The 21,881-nt window shown below is 38.9% G+C and overlaps 1 protein-coding gene and 1 non-coding gene across 2 annotated transcripts; both read right to left on the reverse strand.

Moving 5' to 3' along the window:
* Positions 1–1,688: 1,688 nt before the first annotated feature.
* LOC132352285 (olfactory receptor 10J3-like) lies at positions 1,689–2,553 on the reverse strand. The gene has a single exon (XM_059902669.1). The coding sequence runs from the start codon at positions 2,487–2,489 to the stop codon at positions 1,722–1,724; it is 768 nt and encodes a 255-aa protein (XP_059758652.1). The 5' UTR covers positions 2,490–2,553; the 3' UTR covers positions 1,689–1,721.
* A 1,938-nt stretch (positions 2,554–4,491) lies between these two features.
* On the reverse strand, positions 4,492–4,564 carry TRNAE-UUC (transfer RNA glutamic acid (anticodon UUC)). The gene has a single exon. It is a non-coding gene; the product is annotated as a tRNA-Glu (tRNA).
* Positions 4,565–21,881: the final 17,317 nt, after the last annotated feature.

Consider the following 21,881-nt stretch of genomic DNA (forward strand, 5'->3'; position numbering starts at 1 on the left):
TCTTCTCATTAAATGGGAAATGGGACAACAAGAGCATCTCCTTGAAGTCAGAGATGGAAGCTTTATGCTGAGAATGGCAGAGGTACTCGCCAGCCTGGGTGACCATAGAAACTCATAGAGTAGTATTGTCTCCCTGCCTTAAGTTGTCTACCCAGCCATGGACAGTTAGTTACCAAGCCAAAGTCCCTATCTGGTGCCTTATCAGAAACTGACACTGGTCATCAGACCATTACCTAACAGCTTTATCTAGACTAAGCAGAACACAACGCAAAAAAAAAAAAAAAAAATTTAACTCTTTTTTGGCTATCCTTGGCTATCCTAACAGAAATAAACTGACTCTATCTTTTCTAGAAATCTGGTCACAAAGGCAAAGATATCTTTTATCTCTGGTCAGATAGCACACACCAGTGTTTCTTGGCAAAGCTAGACATGTTAACTTGACTTAGAAGATTTGTTAATTTCCACTGGCTTGTCCTATCCTCAGCACCCAGCTAACTTCATGACACTCTTACAAGTGAAATCTTGCCTCTGCAGCGTCACCCCATGGGATCAGCTGGATTCTGGAGACTGCAAGAACTGGGTTTGAAACTCAGGTTATACCTGTTCTTCAGTATAGAAGGCCAGAGTGGAGTGGAAGGATGAGGGAGAGAGGACCTTGGCATACGCCTTCACCTTCTGTGATGCTCAAACACGAACTGCTGTTTTTTAACTCAGGTTTTAAGTTGGGAGTATCTAAGAAGAAATTTCTAAAGATTAACCTCTGACAGCTTAGGAACTTACTGAAAAATTTTTTCATTAAGTCAAGCTTCAGATTTCTGCTCATTAATAAATAATTTCAGAAGTTGTAGTTAAAGTGCTTACATTTATAACACTATTTCAAAGATTTAGGTCTACCCTGCAAAAGGAACTATGATTTTGCTTGGCTTCTTCCAGTCTCCATCCTCTTTCACTCCTGCATTGGAGATATGAAAAGCATTGAACTGTTCAGCATGCTCTCCTTTCCAAATTGGAGTTTTCTCACCTAGGCATCTTGGGACTATGGACAACCCACCTCTGTGTGCTAGTAGCTGATGATTGCTTTCCCACATTTGTACTCCTCATTTCCAGGAACGGTCAGTTAGGGCAGTTCTATCCACTTGGAGAGTGTTGGGTTTGTTTGTTTGTTTGTTTGCTTTTTGGCCTTCTGAAGAGTCCTCAGGCTGTGATGAGATATTAATAAGAAGCAAAAACAGATTACAAGAAAACCTTCAACGTCCACAGAAAAGGACATGCATGTGTCTCCACACTTATTTGTTACAATTTTGCATAAATTACTCACACACCCTTAACAACAACAGAGGTTTTTCTGAGGTGGTTTCCAAACACTTTGTTCATTAGCTTTTTAGAACCTTGATGGATTTTGTGCTTTACTGGAGTTGTATAACCCAATATATTCTCAGGGCATATGTAGATGTGTACATGGGTGTGTAGCAGAACATAGGTATGAGTGACCCAGGCAGGTAAATATTTCCCCTCTATTATTAAGTGTATGCTAAGTCATTTTCTATCCTCTCTAAAGGAGGGCACAGAGAACCATGACTAGCTCAAATGGAAGCCTCCAGTTTTAGCACCCAATTCAATTTAGTCTATTCTTCTTGATCCCATACTTAAAGGTATTATTGATAGAGCATTAAAATTAATACATATTTACAAAATGAAAGAAAAGGCCTTCAACAACCTCCTCACTGAGAGGAAGAGGGGCTTTTACCCCTGGCTCTGCACAGAGCATCTTTGACCTTCTTGTTCCTCAGGCTGTACACGACGGGGTTCAGCAGAGGAGTGATGACAGTGTTGGTCACTGAGATGAGTCTGTCCTGCCCCAGGGAACTCTGGGACTTAGGCTTCAGGTAAATGATGGAGGCACAGCCATAGTGGATGATGATCACTGTGAGGTGGGAGGCGCAGGTAGCAAAGGCCTTCTTCTGATCCTCAGCTGAAACAATCTTGAGGATGGTGGAGATGATGAGGACATAGGAGATGAAGACCAGGCCCATGGGTAGAATAAGGACAAAAACACTGACAACAAAGTTAATGATCTCATTGACAGTGGTGTCTGTGCAGGTCAGCTTCAGCAGGGGTCTCATGTCACAGAAGAAGTGAGAGATGACAAAGGCATCACAGAAGGGCAGGCCAAAAAGAGACGTTACCTGGACAATGGCCATACCCAGGCCAATTCCCAGGGACCCAGATGCCAACTGGATACAGGACTCTTTAGCCATGATGACTGAATACTGTAGTGGGTTGCAGATGGCCACATAGCAATCATACCCCATGGCTGTGAGCAGGAAGCAGTTATTGATACCAAAGGTGAGACAGAAGGAGAGTTGAGTGGCACAGCCTTGGATAGAAATGGGCTGATGAGGACTCAGGGGGCCAGAAAGCATACAGGGAATGATAGCCACAGAGTAGCAGGTCTCAGAGATGGACAGCATGCTCAGGAAAAAGTACATGGGAGTATAGAGGTGACGGTCCAGGTGAATAGCAGTCACAATAATGACACTGCCAAAGAGAGTCAGCAGGTACAAAGTTAGAAAGAGAACAAAGAAACCAAGCCTGTGCTGCCAACTAAAGCTGAGGAAACCTTCAAAAAGGAACTCAGTCACAGCAGTGGAGTTTGGCTTTAGCAATGAGGGAGGTCTAGGTTTAAAAGAGCTGGGCAAAGGAAAGAAATGTGTGATGAGTTAATCCTGAAAGACAGTAGGCTGGACCAAGGCCTTCAGTAAAGGGTATGTCCATCCTCTGAGCAATGCCCAAGACCTCAAGGGTCATCAGTGTTCAGCTGTTGGTCACTTGCTCAGAGCCATCACCTTCCCCCCACCCTCTTCTTTGTTACTATGGAAGTGTTACCCCAGGACCCTGGGGTTGATGGCAGAGATAGATCTGAGAAGGAAAGTACAGACACATCAAAAGGCAAATTTGTAGAAATAATTACCTAGCCATTGAAGAGGTGAGTCCAGGTCCATGAAGAAGCCCAGTTCTATAGTTCCTCCTCCAATACTCTTGATTTAGCCCTCTAAGCATCCAGTGAGGAACAGTAACCTAAGTGAAAGACAAAAGATACCTGAGGCTGATAACCTTTCAACACTGTCAAAATGCACTGTCAATATCAAATGTCCCATGAAGGTCCTAGAGTGGCTTCTCCTCCCCAGAACCCTAGGTCCTAGGCTTCACTTCCCTAAGCCCTGCACTAAAATCTACTGTGATCATGAAAGACTCAAAAAGGGAGCACTTCTAGATATTCTAAGGCCATGCAGGTATTTAGCTTATTTCCATGAATTCTAGCCAAAGGCAGGAGAGAGGCTGGAATAAATCTGAGGATATCCCTTCAAGTCGCTTCAAGTAGGGAATGGTATTCCTAGTGTGAGAGCAAAGATAAAGCTCATTTAATCAGTGAAGGGCCAGATGTTCTGTTTTTCACTTTAATTTTGCATATTCCAAGTTGTGATGAAGATAGAATTGAGCTTATTCCACGTGAGCTCAGAATTGGAGACTGTACTGGAACAGAGTTAACCTTGCCCTTAAACCCATATCTACTCCTGATTACCCAACGTGTTTAACCATTACCTCCATTCAGGAAGCTGAGAACCATCCTAACTATCTCCCTTCCCTTTTCCATCCTGAAGACAGTGCTTCCTGAAATTCTCTCCACTCTGCCCCCTCCTCTCCATACTTTCTACCAACACCCAACTTCCGACCACCATCATCATTCTCTATGATGACTGCAATGGTCTCCTAAATAATCCCCCTCATTTCAGTTGACCTTAGTCCAAGTCTTCCTTCCGAATGTTGTCATAAGATTGCTTTATTTTTCTTTTTTTTCCTTTAACATCTTTATTGGACTATAATTGCTTTACAATGCTGTGTTAGTTTCTGCTGTATAACAAAGTGAATCAGCTATATGCATACGTATATCCCCATATTCCCTCCCTCTTGCGTCTCCCTCCCACCTTCCTTGGTGGTTGCAAAGCACTGAGCTGATCTCCCTGTGCTATGCGGCTGCTTCCCACTAGCTATCTATTTTACATTTGGTAGTGTATATATGTCAATGTTACTCTCTCACTTCGTCCCAGCTTCCCCTTCCCCTTCCCTGTGTCCTCAAGTCCATTCTCTACGTCTGTGTCTTTATTCGGGTCCTGCCCCTAGGTTCATCAGTCAGAAAGAGAAAAACAAATACCGTATGCTAACATAACATTCTTTTTAAAAAAAGTCTGCTAATGGAGACTTCTTGCATAAATTCCTTCAGTAGCCCCTCTAAATTTTAAGCATAATATTTAAACTCATTTATAAATTGAATATAGTAATACTCCACAGAGTTGCCATAAGTATTACATGGGTTAATGTATTTGAAGAGTTTGACATGCACTTGATACATAGGAAGCCCTTAATAAATAGTAGTTTTATTTGTACTTCTTCTTTTTTTTTTTTTTTTTGGTCACGCTGCACAGATCTTAGTTCCCCAACCAGGGATTGAACCTGGGCCCTTAGCAGTGAAAGTGCTGAGTCCTAACCACTGGACCACCAGGGAATTCCCTAGTACTTCTTTTTGTTTTCCACATATGAACCAGTTTAAATATTTAAGAGAAGCGGGAGGAGATAGACAGGCTTCAGCTTAGCATTCTAGGATGTGTAAAGAAGTCTGTGATTATCCTAGCCTTGATTTTATAAATTTTATCATTTCCCTTCCAATTGTTCATATGGACTTTTTCATGCTCTTTAAAAATCTTTCTTGAGATACATTGATCAGAACAATGCACTGTTACATGTACTATATCAACACAGGTATGAATCAGGTAGAATAAGACTTTCATTTTTGCTTCTAATCCCCTTCTTGAAGATGCCCAACATTTTACTTCTCCCTTAGATCACAGTAGCCCACCCAGCTAATATATCTAACACTAATCTTCAGTGACTTCTAGATTGCATTTCTGGATTATAAGTAATAGTTTGGAATCCACCACTATAAAATCACAGTTTTCATTATACTTGCACACTTGATTTGAAAGTCATCCAGGTTATTCTTTTTTTTTTTTTTTAATGGAGTTAGCATAGTCTCCTCAGTCCCTTCTAGTCCTGTGACTGATTTTTTTTAAATTTTATTTATTTATTTTTGGCTGTGTTGGGCTTTTGTCGCTGCATGCAGGCTCTCTCTAGTGTCAAGTGGGGGCCACCCTTCGTTGTGGTGCAGGGGCTTGTCATTGCGGTGGCTTCTCTTGTTGCGGAGCACAAGCACTAGGCACGTGGGTTTCAGCAGTTGTGGCTCGTGGGCCCTAGAGCGCAATCTTAGTAGTTGTGGCACACACACTAAGTTGCTCCGCGGCATGTGGGATCTTCCCGGACCAAGGCTCGAACCCATGTCCCCTGCATTGGTAGGCGGATCCTCAACCACTGCACCACCAGGGAAGCCCCCATCCACATTATTCTTATAATTTAATTCCACTTTCTTGGCCAGAAGATCTTACTCATGCTGGTAGCCTACAATATTTCTGTTTCCCTCCTCCTCCAGACCATTAATCAGCTCTAACTGTTGACACCCTAAAAAACTGTACCCCAGCACCATCATGTGGGAGACTCTAACAGACAGAACAATCAGTAAAGGGCTGCAGAGTGGGATGGGGAAATGAGAAACATTGGCAAGGGTAGGATTACTCATCTAGGGTGTAGGAAGGAAACATGAGAGACCAAAAAATAAGGCGAGTACAGATGGACAGAAACCTCAAAATTCATATAATGTCTTTGACTTTAGAATTTTTACTACCTTTTATTTCTTTCAAATAAATGACCCCCCCACCAAAAAAAAAAAAAGTGAAACAAAGCCTGCCCGTGACTTCATCATGGATGAATATACTATTTACATTTTTCCTCCAGTGAAGAGAGCTTATTTATCTCATCATTCTGTTTTTGTTTGTTTGTTTGTTTCCTGTGAATAGTAAAATTTTGCTTCAAATCCAAACAAAACCATTTTTTCAATAGTTCAATGTGTTGAATAGTCACAAAGTATAAGTACTGTGCTAATACTAGGACAACAAAGATGACCAAAGAATGGTCCTTGTCCTCATGGAGCTTAGATTTTTGAACAGCCTTTTGTAAAGGACCCAATTACAGGCCTTTGAAGTCTTATGTCCCTCTTTTCTACGTTAGTTTACACATCCACATTTCCAAAATCATAGAAATCACAATATTCTCTAGGAGAGATCATGTTCCTCCTTGTATAGACTTATCACTGGCTGTGTGATAACTGAATATATACTATAATAAACATTCTGGCATATCAGGAGGTGAAACTCACCAAGTGGCCTAATTCTTGGGTCTTCTAGAGAGCTGTATTCATTCCTGAGAGTCATAATCCCCACTCTGGGAATTTGCCTACAAATTAGATATGGATTTTTACGAATAGTTATGAAATGTTTCCCTGATCATTATCAGTGTCTTTCCTGATAAATATTTAAAACCTATCAGTTATCTAAATTTAGACCACATTGTAAAAATTTGCTATTTTAGCAAATAGTCTACATTTTTTTTTTTTTTAATCTGAAGGCCACTAATGTCTTACTGAGCAGAGCTATGGTTTAATAGGAATTTCCCCTTCACTGGCAAATCTTTAAATACCTCTTGGATGCAATATATAAAAGAACTGGACAGGAAGGAACAATGCCTATCCCAGTCTTCCAGTGTCTGAGATTAGAAGTGAAGGACAAAGTCACATTAATTTCCTCTAGATTCTCACAGCCCCTCCTCCTGGAAGAAGCTCCTCACTGAGTCACAAAGCAGTAACTCTGGCTTAAGGTTTCTTTATAAGGTGCAAATTGTCTGTTCCAGACTCCTGGGTCTCCTTCCCAAAACAGCACTGACTGCTCCCTAGTGATCAATATCAGAAGACACAATCCAAACAGCAGAATATTTGGAGACCCTATTACTCAGGCAGCTCATTTCCTAATCCAGAGATTAATGTTTTGGAGGGAAGAGTTGCCCTGACCATTACCAGGGCTCCTTCCATCCTGCTACCCTTCCTATTCCTATAAAGTTGAAGGAAAGAACTAGTTCTCCTTCATCCCTAGAATGATGTTATAAAGACTGTAAGATGTAGATACAGCTTCTAAGTAAGAGAAGAGTTGAGGGGCAAAGATTCCAGAAAGAAAGAAAGAAAAGATATGTGGAAATGTTAGCCTGACACCCAATTCTTTGTAGTTTCCTTGAGGAACTGTAACTTGTTGTCTGTATTCTTTGGTTAAAAGACTGAAAAAATGGCAGTCTCCATATGCTTAAGGGCTATACCCTAGGCAAAAGGGTAAAGTGGAAATAAGTTAACCCTCACAAACACTGAATCCAGCTCAATTTTACTTAATCTCTATTTGTATTAATTTGCTCTTGCCTTTAGACTAACTACCCAACAGAAGATAAAATAAAACCTTCTCTAGAGGAAGATAATATAATGTACAGCCTCAATTTATTTTTACAATTTACAACTTTTTTTTTCATTTATAACAGAGGTAGGCAAACTACAGCCTACTGGCCCATGAGCCCACCAGTGGTTTTTGCACAGCCTGCAAGCTATATAATGGTTTTTACATCTATAAATGATATAGAGTGTCCAGGATGTGATAAAAATACAACAAACATACCAGGAGAAAAGACCAAAAGGCTAAAGATCAAGAAGAAAAAAAAAAAAAAAAAAAAGCACTCAACAGAAACAGACCCATAACAAAAATCACTGTATTAAAATTATCAGATACAACTTTAAGATAAATAGATTGTAGCAAATTCATCTAAGGTGACCCTCAATGAGTCACACCCATGTATAATACAATCCTCTCCTCTGAACTGTGGGCAGAACTGTGACTTGCCTCTACTACTACTACTTGCCTACTTGCCTCTACTACTTGCCTCTACTCTAAGAACAGTAGAATAAAGCAAAGGTGATGGATGTCACACATAATACATCTATAAAAATTCACCTCAGCAAAGAGGAACAAGAGATAGTTCCTTGCTGGCTCTGAAGAAATAAGCTACCAAGTTTTGAGAGGGCTTATAAGAAGGCCATTTGGCAAGGAATGTGGACAGCCTCTAGGAACAGAGCAATCTCAGTTGGCAACTGGTAAGAAAACACAACCTCTGTCCTATAACCACAAGGAACTAATTCTGCCAACAACCGTGTAAGCTTGGAAGAGTACCTGAGGCATAAGAAACCCAATTAAAAGGTCTAGCATACGTGTAATTGGAGTTGCACATGGATAGGAGAGATAGAATGTATCAGACACAATATATGAAGAAATCATAGCCACATGTTTTCCAAACCTGAGGAAAACATCAGATACGGATTTGAGAATCACTCTGAATTACACACAGGATATATACACATACGCCTACACACAAAAGGCATGTAGGCATATCATGTAAAACAACTAAAAAAATAAAGATAAAAAGTCTTTACAGTAGCTAGAGGAAAAAAGATACATTATTTTCAAGGAATAACAATAAGACTATTATACGACTTCTTGGTAGCGATAATGGAAAACACAAATCAGTGGAATGCCATCTTCAGGGTGCTGAAAGAAAATAACTGTCAAACTAGAATTCTATATTCAGGGAAAATCTCCCTCACTAAAAAAGCAAAACAAAGACATTTTTAGAAATGGAAAAAAAATGAGAGAATTCACCATCAGACCTGCATTAAGGAAATATCAAAAGGAGTTCTTCAGGTAGAAGGAAAATCCATCCTAGATGGAAACAAAAATGAAAAAAAAAACAAAATGAATTTAAAAATAACAGAAAAAGAGAGAGGAGAAGATGGCAGAAGAGTAAGACGTGGAGATCACCTTCCTCCCCACAGATACATCAGAAATACATCTACACGTGGAACTGCTCCTATAGAACACCTACTGAACGCTGGCAGAAGACCTCAGACCTCCCAAAAGGCAAGAAACTCCCCACGTACCTAGGTAGGGTAAAAGAAAGCAGAAAAAACAGAGACAAAGAATAGGAACGGGACCTGCACCAGTGGGAGGGAGCTGTGAAGGAGGAAAGGTCTCCACATACTAGGAAGCCCCTTCGCGGGTGGAGACTGCGGGTGGCAGAGGAGGGAAGCTTCGGATCCACGGAGGAGAGCACAGCAACAGGGGTGCGGAGGGCAAAGCGGAGAGATTCCTGCATGGGGATCAGTGCCAACCAGCACTCACCAGGCCGAGAGGTTTGTCTGCTCACCCGCTGGAGCGTGCGGGGTCTGGGAGCTGAGCCTTGGGCTTCGGTCGGATCCCAGGGAGAGGACAGGGGTTGGCAGCGTGAACACAGCCTGAAGGGGTTAGTGTGCCAAAGCTGGCAGGGAGGGAGTCCGGGAAAAGGTCTGGACCTGCCGAAGAGGCAAGAGACTTTTTTTTGCCTCTTTGTTTCCTGGTGCGTGAGGAGAGGGGATCCAGAGCACCGCCTAAACGAGCTCCAGAGACGGGCGCGAGCCGCGGCTATCAGCGTGGACCCCAGAGACGGGCGTGAGATGCTAAGGCTGCTGCTGCTGCCACCAAGAAGCCTGTGTGCGAGCACAGGTCACTCTCCACACCACCCCTCCCGGGAGTCTGTGCAGCCCACCACTGCCAGGGTCCCGTGATCCAGGGAAAACTTCCCCGGGAGAACGCACGGTGTGCCTCAGGCTGCTGCAACGTCATGCCGGCTTCTGCCGCCGCAGGCTCACCCCGCATCCATACCCCTCCCTCCCCCCGGCCTGAGCGAGCCAGAGCCCCAAAAGCAGCTGCTCCTTTAACCCCCTCCTGTCTGAGCGAAGAACAGATGCCCTCAGGCGACCTACATGCAGAGGCGGGGACAAATCCAAAGCTGAACCCAGGGAGCTGTGTGAACAAAGAAGAGAAAGGGAAATTTCTCCTAGCAGCCTCAGGAGCAGCAGATTAAAGCTCCGCATTCAACTTGATGTACCTGCATCTGTGGAATACCTGAATAGACAACGAATCATCCCAAATTCAGGAGGTGGACTTTGGGAGCAAGATATATTATTTTTTCCCCTTTTCTTCTTTTTGAGAGTGTGTATGTATATGCTTCTGTATGAGATTTTGTCTGTATAGATTTGCTTTCACCATTTGTCCTAGGGTTCTGTCCGTTTTTTTGTTTTACTTTAAAAATTTTTTTTTCTTAATAACTATTTTTTATTTTAATAACTTTATCTTATTTTATCTTACTTTATTTTATTTTATTTTATCCTCTTTCTTTCTTTCTTTCCATTTTTTCTCCCTTTTATTCTGAGCCGTGTGGATGAAAGGCTCTTGGTGCCCCAGGCAGGCACCAGGGTTGTGCCTCTGAGGTGGGAGAGCCAACTTCAGAACACTGACCCACAAGAGACCTCCCAGATGCACGTGATACCAAACGGCGAAAATCTCCCAGAGATCTCCATCTCAACATCAAGACCCAGCTTCACTCAACGACCAGCAAGCTACAGGGCTGGACACCCTATGCCAAACAACTAGCAAGACAGGAACACAGCCCCATCCATTAGCAGGGAGGCTGCCTAAAATCATAAGGCCACAGACACCCCAAAACACACCACCAGACGTGGACGTCCCCACCAGAAAGACAAGATTCAACCTCATCCACCAGAACACAGGCAATAGTCCCCTCCACCAGGAAGCCTACACAACCCACTGAAACAACCTTACCCACTGGGGACAGATACCAAAAACAATGGGAACTACGAACCTGCAGCCTGTGAAAAGGAGACCCCAAACACAGTAAGATAAGCAAAATGAGACGACAGAAAAACACACAGCAGATGAAGGAGCAGGGTCAAAACACACCAGACCTAACAAATGAAGAGGAAATAGGTAGTCTACCTGAAAAAGAATTCAGAATAATGATAGTAAGGATGATCCAAAATCTTGGAAATAGAATAGACAAAATGCAAGAAACATTTAACAAGGACGTAGAAGAACTAAAGAGGAACCAAGCAATGATGAAAAACACAATAAATGAAATTAAAAATACTCTAGATGGGATCAATAGCAGAATAACTGAGGCAGAAGAACGGATAAGTGACCTGGAAGATAAAATAGTGGAAATAACTACTGCAGAGCAGAATAAAGAAAAAAGAATGAAAAGAACTGAGGACAGTCTCAGAGACCTCTGGGACAATATTAAACGCACCAACATTCGAACTATAGGGGTCCCAGAAGAAGAAGAGAAAAAGAAAGGGACTGAGAAAATATTTGAAGAGATTATAGTTGAAAACTTCCCTAATATGGGAAAGGAAATAGTTAATCAAGTCCTGGAAGCACAGAGAGTCCCATACAGGAAAAATCCAAGGAGAAACATGCCAAGACACATATTAATCAAACTATCAAAAATTAAATATAAAGAAAACCTACTAAAAGCAGCAAGGGAAAAACAACAAATAACACACAAGGGAATCCCCATAAGGTGAACATCTGATCTTTCAGCAGAAACTCTGCAAGCCAGAAGGGAGTGGCAGAATATACTTAAAGTGATGAAGGAGAAAAACCTACAACCAAGATTACTCTACCCAGCAAGGATCTCATTCAGATTCGATGGAGAAATTAAAACCTTTACAGACAAGCAAAAGCTGAGAGAGTTCAGCACCACCAAACCAGCTTTACAACAAATGCTAAAGGAACTTCTCTAGGCAAGAAACATAAGAGAAGGAAAACACCTACAATAACAAACCCAAAACATTTAAGAAAATGGGAATGGGAACATACATATCGATAATTACCTTAAATGTAAATGGATTAAATGTTCCAACCAAAAGACACAGACTGGCTGAATGGATACAAAAACAAGACTCATATATATGCTGTCTACAAGAGACCCACTTCAGACCTAGGGACACATACAGACTGAAAGTGAGGGGATGGAAAAAGATATTCCACGAAAATGGAAATCAAAAGAAAGCTGGAGTAGCAGTTCTCATATCAGACAAAATGACTTTAAAATAAAGACTATTACAAGAGACAAAGAGGGACACTACATAATGATCAAGGGATTGATCCAAGAAGAAGATATAACAATTGTAAATATGTATGCACCCAACATAGGAGCACCTCAATACATAAGGAAAATACTAACAGCCATGAAAGGTGAAATCGACAGTAATACAATCATCGTAGGGGACTTTAACACCCCACTTTCACCAATGGACAGATCATCCAAAATAAAAATAAATAAGGAAACACAAGCTTTAAATGATACATTAAACAAGATGGACTTAACTGATATTTATAGGACATTCCACCCAAAAACAACAGAATACACATTTTTCTCAAGTGCTCATGGAACATTCTCCAGGATAGATCATATCTTGGGTCACAAATCAAGCCTTGGTAAATTTAAGAAAATTGAAAACGTGTCAAGTATCTTTTCCGACCACAACGCTATGAGACTAGATATCAATTACAGGAAAAGATCTGTAAAAAATACAAACATATGGAGGCTACACAATACACTACTTAATAACGAAGTGATCACTGAAGAAATCAAAGGGGAAATCAAAAAATACCTAGAAACAAATGACAGTGGAGATATGACGAACAAAAACCTATGGGATGCAGCAAAAGCAGTTCTAAGAGGGAAGTTTATAGCAATAAAATCCTACCTTAAGAAACAGGAAACACCTCAAATAAACAACCTCACCTTGCACCTAAAGCAATTAGAGAAAGAAGAACAAAAAAACCCCAAAGTTAGCAGAAGGCAAGAATTCATAAAGATCAGATCAGAAATAAATGAAAAAGAAAGGAAGGAAACGATAGCAAAGATCAACGAAACTAAAAGCTGGTTCTTCGAGAAGATAAACAAAATTGATAAACTATTAGCCAGACTCATCAAGAGAAAAAGGGAGAAGACTCAAATCAATAGAATTAGAAATGAAAAAGGAGAAGTAACCACTGACACTGCAGAAATACAAACGATCATGAGAGATTACTACAAGCAACTCTATGCCAATAAAATGGACAACCTGGAAGAAATGGACAGATTCTTAGAAATGCACAAACTGCCGAGACTGAACCAGGAAGAAATAGAAAATATGAACAGACCAATCCCAAGCACTGAAATTGAAACTGTGATTAATAATCTTCCAACAAACAAAAGCTCAGGACCAGATGGTTTCACGGGCGAATTCTATCAAACATTTAGAGAAGAGTTAACACCTATCCTTCTCAAACTCTTCCAAAATATTGCAGAGGGAGGAACACTTCCCAACTCATTCTACGAGTCCACCATCACACTGATACCAAAACCAGACAAAGATGTCACAAAGAAAGAAAACTACAGGCCAATATCACTGATGAACATAGTTGCAAAAATCCTCAACAAAATACTAGCAAACAGAATCCAACAGCACATTAAAAGGATCATACACCATGATCAAGTGGGGTTTATCCCAGGAATGCAAGGATTCTTCAATATACGCAAATCAATCAACGTGATACACCATATTAACAAATTGAAGGAGAAAAACCATATGATCATCTCAATAGATGCAGAGAAAGCTTTCAACAAAATTCAACACCCATTTATGATAAAAGCCCTGCAGAAAGTAGGCATAGAGGGAACTTTCCTCAACATAATAAAGGCCATATATGACAAACCCACAGCCAACATTGTCCTCAATGGTGAAAAACTGAAACCATTTCCACTAAGATCAGGAACAAGACAAGGTTGCCCACTCTCACCACTATTATTCAACATAGTTTTGGAAGTTTTAGCCACAGCAATCAGAAAAGAAAAAGAAATAAAAGGAATCCAAATCAGAAAAGAAGAAGTTAAGCTGTCACTCTTTGCAGATGACATGATACTATACATAGAGAATCCTAAAGATGCTACCAGAAAACTACTAGAGTTAATCAATGAATTTGGTAAAGTAGCAGGATACAAAATTAATGCACAGAAATCTCTTGCATTTCTATACACTAATGATGAAAAATCTGAAAGTGAAATTCAGAAAACACTCCCATTTACCATTGCAACAAAAATAATAAAATATCTAGGAATAAACCTACCTAAGGAGACAAAAGACCTGTATGCAGAAAATTATAAGACACTGATGAAAGAAATTAAAGATGATACAAATAGATGGAGAGATATACCATGTTCTTGGATTGTAAGAATCAACATTGTGAAAATGACTCTACTACCCAAAGCAATCTACAGATTCAATGCAATCCCTATCAAACTACCACTGGCATTTTTCACAGAACTAGATCAAAAAATTTCACAATTTGTATGGAAACACAAAAGACCCCAAATAGCCAAAGCAATCTTGAGAAAGAAAAAAACAGCTGGAGGAATCAGGCTCCCTGACTTCAGACTATGCTACAAAGCTACAGTAATCAAGACAGTTTGGTACTGGCACAAAAACAGAAATATAGATCAATGGAACAGGATAGAAAGCCCAGAGATAAACCCATGCATATATGGTCACCTGATCTTTGATAAAGGAGGCAAGCTATACAGTGGAGAAAAGACAGCCTCTTCAACAAGTGGTGCTGGGAAAACTGGACAGGTACATGTAAAACTATGAAATTAGAACACTCCCTAACACCATCCACAAAAATAAACTCAAAATGGATTAAAGACCTAAATGTAAGGCCATACGCTATCAAACTCTTAGAGGAAAACATAGGGAGAACACTCTATGACATAAATCACAGCCAGATCCTTTTTGACCGAGCTCCTAGAGAAATGGAAATAAAAACAAAAATAAACAAATGGGACCTAATGAAACTTAAAAGCTTTTGCACAGCAAAGGAAACCATAAACAAGACCAAAAGACAACCCTCAGAATGGGAGAAAATATTTGCAAATGAAGCAACTGACAAAGGATTAATCTCCAAGATTTACAAGCAGCTCATGCAGCTCAATATCAAAAAAACAAACAACCCAATCCAAAAATGGGCAGAAGACCTAAATAGACATTTCTCCAAAGAAGATATACAGATTGCCAACAAACACATGAAAGAATGCTCAACATCATTAATCATTAGAGAAATGCACATCAAAACTACAATGAGATATCATCTCACACCAGTCAGAATGGCCATCATGAAAATATCTAGAAACAATAAATGCTGTAGACGGTGTGGAGAAAAGGGAACACTCTTGCACTGTTAGTGGGAATGTAAACTGATACAGCCACTATGGAGAACAGTATGGAGGTTCCTTAAAAAACTACAAATAGAACTACCATACCACCCAGCAATCCCACTACAGGGCATATGCCCTGAGAAAACCATAATTCAAAAAGAGTCATGTACCAAAATGTTCATTGCAGCTCTATTTACAATAGCCAGGACATGGAAGCAACCTAAGTGTCCATCATCAGATGAATGGATAAGGAAGATGTGGCACATATATACAAAGGAATATTACTCAGCCATAAAAAGAAACGAAATTGAGTTATTTGTAATGAGGTGGATGGATTTAGAGTCTGTCATACAGAGTGAAGTAAGTCAGAAAGAGAAAAACGAATACAGTATGCTAACACATATATATGGAATCTAAGGGAAAAAAAAAAAAAGGTCATGAAGAACCTAGTGGCAAGACAGGAATAAAGACACAGATCTACTAGAGAATGGACTTGAGGATATGGGGAGGGGGAAGGGTAAGATGTGACAAAGTGAGAGAGTGGCATGGACATATATACACTACCAAATGTAAAATAGATAGCTAGTGGGAAGCAACCGCATAGCACAGGGAGATCAGCTCTGTGCTTTGTGACCACCTGGACGGGTGGGATAGGGAGGGTGGGAGGGAGGGAGATGCAAGAGGGAAGAGATATGGGAACATATGCATATGTATAACTGATTCACTTTGTTATAAAGCAGAAACTAACACACCATTGTAAAGCAATTATAATCCAATAAAGATGTTAAAAAAAATTTAAAAATAAAAATAACAGAAAAGATAAATGCATGGGCAAGTATAAATTAGTATTATACTTAATATTATACAATAATAAATTAATGTGTTATGAATTTTTAAATATTTATAGAGTTAAAATATACAACAATAACATGAAAATGGTAATAAATTAAATTAAGGCTTCATATAGTCTTTGCATTGTCCTTGAAATGTAATTCTCAAATAACCATTAAAATGATGTAAAGGTAACAAATGAAAAAGGCAAGAATTAATAAAAATGCTTGATTACTCCAAAATAAAACAAAAAGATGAGAGGAAAGGTACTCACACAAAAAAACTGGGAAAAAAGAATGTGAATCCTAACATGGTATATTTAAACCCAAATATATCAGTAATTTCATTAAATTTAAAATGTAAATTTCATTAAATGTAAAATAATAATCCAATTAGTAGACATTGATTGTCAGATGGATAGGAAAACAAAGTTTTGTTAACAAGAGGCATACCTTAATTATCAGGATACAGAATGATTGAAAACAAAAGAGTAAAGAAAAAATACAATATAAACAATAACTAAAAGAAAGTAATTGTTTTATGTTCATATCAGCCAAAGATTTCAATTTTTAAAAAAACTTTGACGTCTTTTGTGGCCTGATATACAGTCTAGTCTGGAGAATGTTCTATATACTCTTGAAAAGAAGATGTATTCTGATCTTTTTGTAGGGAGTTTTACATAAATGTCAGTTAGATCAAGCTGGTTAATGACTGTTGTTCAAGTATTCTATATCTTTACAGATCCTCTGTCTAGTTGTTCTATAAAGTACTGAAATTGAATTATTGAGTTCTCCAACTATAATTGTTGAATTACCTATCTCTCTTTTTCATTCTGTCATTTTTGCTTCATGGATTTTGGGGCTCTTTTGTCAGGTATACCTTTATAATTTCATATCTTCCTAACATATTGACCTTTTATCCTAATTAAATATACTTCTCTGTCTCTTGCAATATCCCTTATCTGAAATTCTATGTTGTTTGAAATTAACATAGCCACTTTAGCTCTCTTATGGCTACCGTTTGCATGATAGGTCCATTCACAAGCTTTTACTTTCAAGTATTTGTGTCTTTGATTCTAAAGTGTATCTCCTATAGACAGCACATAGTTGGATCTTGCTTTTTTAAATACAATCTGACAATTTTCCCCTTTAATCAGAGGATTTAATGCATTCACTTTTAATGTAATTAATGATATGACTGAATTAATGTCTTCCATTTTGCTATTTGTTTTCTATGTTTCATGTCTTTTTCATTCTTGTTTCCTTTTACTGCCTTTTCTGTTAAAATATTTTTATTGTACCATAGTAATTCCTCTGTTGATGTTATAGTTAAATGTTTTAGCGACTGTTCTATGCATACTTAAATTATCACAATCTAGTTCAGGTTAATACTGATTTGATTTCAAAGACATATAGCAATTTAACTTCAGTATGACTCCATTTCCTCCTCTCTCTCCTTTGTGCTATTATTGTCATATGAATTATGTCTATTTTTTATAATTCCAAAAATACAGTATTATAATTATATAACTGTTTTAAACAATGTTATGTTTTTTAAAAAGAAACTAAAAGAAGAAAATAGAAATGCAGATATATAAACAGACACACACATACATACAGTCCTTTATAATTACCTACATATGTTACATAGGTAGCATTTCCGGTTTTCTTTGTTCTTCCCTGTGGATATGAGTTACTGTCAATTGTCATTTCCTCTCAGCTTGAAGAACTTCCTCTTGTATTTCTTGTATAGTAAGTCTGCTAGCAACAAATAATGTCAATCTTTGTTTACCTGAGTTCACCTTTATTTTACCTTCATTTTTGAAGGATATTGTTGCTAGATAGAATTTTTTGTTAAAAATGTATATGATGAGTCAATTTTCTCTGGTTGTTTTCAAGATTTTATCTTTGTATTTGGCTTTCAGCAGTTTGAAGTGTCTACATATAATTCTCTGCATTTACCTTAAGATTTCTTGAGCTTACTGAGTCTATTAAGTTAACGTTTTTCATAAAATTTGAGTTTTTAGTCATTATACATTCAAATTTGTTCTGCTCTTTTATTCCTCTTTTTCTGAGAATCCTACTACACTTGTGTTGAAAAGTTTACTTTTTTTTTTTTTTTTTTTACAGGTCTCTGAGGTTCTTCATCTTTCTTCATTCTTCTGTTTTTCTGTTCTTCAGATTGGGTAATTTATATTGATTGATTTTCAAGTTCACTGATCCTGCTTCTGCCATCTCAAATCTGCTGTTTATATCATCATTTTAGTTATTATAGTCTTCATCTCTCAAATTTGCAGTTGCTTCTTTTTTATGGCTTCTACTTCTCTTTTGAGATTTACTACTTGTGGACTCACTACCATATTTTTCTTTTAATTCTTTGAACATAGTTTCCTTTAATTCTTTGAATGTATTTATAAAATAAGTTTTCATCACTCTGTAGCCTTCCCTAAAGGAACCTGCATCTATTTGCCAGGATGACTGAATATAAAGGATATATTTTGGGGAGAATACTGGCCACTATCTCTGAACTGACGTTATCCCCTCGATAGCAAACACAGTTTAGCATGGAAAGTCAAGTAAAAAATGGAATTCAGGCCTGAATTCATTTCACAGTAGGGCCATTGATTCCCAAACACAATCTGGTTTATTTCCCCACTTCCAAATATATTATTAAATAGACATGCTTGGCAACATATTGCACATCTGCCACTTCAATCCATTTTCTGAGTAAGCCATGATGCTGTCAATTTTGAGCGGGCCTAGAACAAGAGAAGGCTCCAAAGTTGGTCCAAGATATAGTGCAAGCAACTCTACCACTAAAGCCTTATGACCCCAAGGATACAATGTACTCAAAGAGAGTCAATTTTTTATAGAGATTGAGATATATGTGTATACAATATTTATTTGTGGCAGTACCACAGAGTCTGTCCTCAAGGGGACATGTCTACCCCCTCATTCAAGGGTTCTAGTTAGAGAACTAGGTGAGAGGCTGTGATGATTCTCCATGATGGTGAACTAAGTCAAGATTCTGTCAGACTCCAACAGGAAGATCACAGTTCAGATTCCTCAGACTTCTATAAAAAGCCATACTTTGTTTCTCTAGATTAGCATTCTTCTGAGAAATGACTTCCGAATCACTTCTGAGTCCTGGTAAAGGCAGGTCACTGGACCATGGGACCTAGGATGCCTATCGTGAATTGGTCTTGTGTGTCTCAGCAAGCTAAAGCATCTCCGTGTCTGCCTCCCAAGTTCTAGCTCCTATGTTTCCACTAGAAAACCTCAGCAGTCTCCTAATTGACCCTTCCGCTTCCAAACTTACTCTTCTCTAATTTATTTTCCACATTTCAACCAGACATTCGGAAATGCACCTCTGATGGTGCTATTCACCTCCTTCAAAGCATTGCCTGGCTCCACGCCAGCCTCACAATAAGCTTGAAGTGGTACAAAACCCTGCACAATCTCCTCCCCATTACCTTCTAACTTCATCTCTCCCTCAGATTCTCTGTGCGCAATTTATCTTTCTTTCAGTTCTTGGAATAAGTTATTATCATGAATGTATCAAGTCCTTCACTCATGTTTTTCCTTCTGCCTTAAATTCTCTTCCCTAACTTCACCTAGTTGACCCATACTCATCTTAAAGATTCCAACTCAAACATCAATCCTCTGAAAAATACTGCAAGACTCCCCAGACTAGCAAAACTTGCCCTCCTTTATTATATGCTCTCATAAGACCGTGCATTTTTCCTTATAGCATTTATTTTTGTTTATAATAATGTATTTATTTCTGAGACTATTTGTTTGAAACCTGCCTAGTGTGCAGGCTAAGCACTGAACAGGGATACCTAATCAAGAGGGAGAGTGAAGGATAAAATTAAGCCCACAGTCCACTTGACAAGTCATATATCCTGGTATGGAGCTCCATCCATCAATTGAAAAGATGCTCTTTTACAAATTACAAAAATATACTGTCTACTCGTCAAGTGGTGTGCACATGGGATGCATCTACCCAAAAGAGGTTTTTTTTTTTCTAATTTGCACAAAGATACCAAATGGATTAGCTACAGCTCTATATGCCTCCCTTCTTGATAAGCTCTATGAGAGCAAACACCATGACTGTTTTTGTCATGCTTGTACCTCCAATATTCAGCATACTACATGGAACACAAGTAGATGTTCATTAATATTTGCTGCTTCATTAAAAGAAGGAATAATCCTCAGGCACAGAATTATTGACATGTATTTTATTTTGCATGTTCCTCCTGGGTTCAATGGTTTTTTAACAAAACATATTTCAGTTTCTACAATGCAAGCTGCTCTTGTGAGTCAGTAACCAAAGGCAGAATTTTGTTCTACTAATTGCCCAAGTTCCTAATCAGGCCCCTGGGATAGAGCCTCAAACTCTTTTTCTGCTGTCCCTTGTGCCCTGGAATGATTCTCAAGGGGGAAGTCCCTAGAGTCCTAGATCAGATGGATCTGGTCCTCTTTCGAGAATAAGCAGAGTTTCTGGATTTGGGATTTCAAGAGGCTTCAACTCTGCAGGAAGATCCTCTCAGGCCAGAGAATGCAATGCTCTGGACCTTAAGTTGGTCCCCACACCCTGAGCTTCCTTCTGACACTCAGGAAATGCTGGACTTCTAAGCCTTGGGGTTTTCAATTTCTCCCTTATAGGCCTCTTGGAAAGAGACTTATCTCTGTTTTTTTTGTTTTTTTTTTTTTAAAGTTCAGATGCACAGCAATTAAAAGAACTTCTCTCATCTCCTTTGCCATCTTTGCAAGAAGTGGTTAATGGTAGAAAAAAAAGGAGAGAAGAACTGTTTTAAAATTTTCTAAGTTTCTTCCTTTTCTCATCCTGGTTTTCTGATGATTTTCTTGAACATTAGAGTTTCATACTTTTCCTGTGTTTTGCATGATGACTTTTTGAGACCAGGTGCCTATAAAGTGAAAAAGAATATCCTCAGAAGTTTCATTTTAATTAATGGAAGAATCTGTTTAAAATCATGGAGGAGAGATAGTAAATTAAAAAACCTTTACAATCCCGGAGTTTTCATCTACCAGTGATACCTCTGTTATCTTCTGAGTGAATAAGGCTGAGCGTCAGGCATTCTTCATACACTTGTTGTCTTCTTCCCCTCTAACCGGAACCTCATTCCTGAATATTCATTCAGTAGAGTTTTGACTCAACGAAAGCATGTAGAATTTGGAGTCACACATACTGTGTTTCACAGCTGGTCTTGTCAATTACTAGATGTGTGAGTCTGACAAGTAGTTTATCCTTCCCAGCTTCAAATTATCCATCTATAAAATGGGAATATGTATTTTATTTCCTTGTAGGGTAATTCTAAATTGTAAGTTATGCAGAGTGTCTTAATAGGCCAGCATATAGTATATTTTAATCAAATGTGCATTAGTAAATGTAAATGCAAAAACTAACTCAGACATTCAGAGTGTAAGGGCCAACTTTATTGTTCCATCAGATTTTGAGGTCTATACGTTGCTTTGACTCCCCTTACTTATTATGCTCAATCCTGGGTCAGGTTCTTTGCCCTGCTCTCATCCAGCAATGTTACATGGGGGCATCCAGATCACTACTTCCAGAGAACTATGCTTGACATAATCTCTATGTGTGTGTATGTATGTGTGTGTGTGTGTTTGTGGAATGTGGGATGTGGATGTGAATGGGGCTGAAGCTGGAGTTTCTAGACAGATAGATGCTAGCCTTGCAGCAGAAGAGAACAAATAAAGGAAATACTGTGTTTTTCTGAGTCTTGCCCTTCCACCAGACAGTAGTAACTATGTTAAGAACTAAAAGGAAATTAGGCAATACGTATCAAACCCATGCCCCTGTCTCTTCACAGAGACATCAAAACAACCCAGAACAAGATAAAGTGATTTCCTCTTTTTTAAAATGTCTTCCTAGAGAAG

Source organism: Balaenoptera ricei, chromosome 1 (genome assembly GCF_028023285.1).
Source record: "Balaenoptera ricei isolate mBalRic1 chromosome 1, mBalRic1.hap2, whole genome shotgun sequence".
NCBI classification, from domain to species: domain Eukaryota; kingdom Metazoa; phylum Chordata; class Mammalia; order Artiodactyla; family Balaenopteridae; genus Balaenoptera; species Balaenoptera ricei.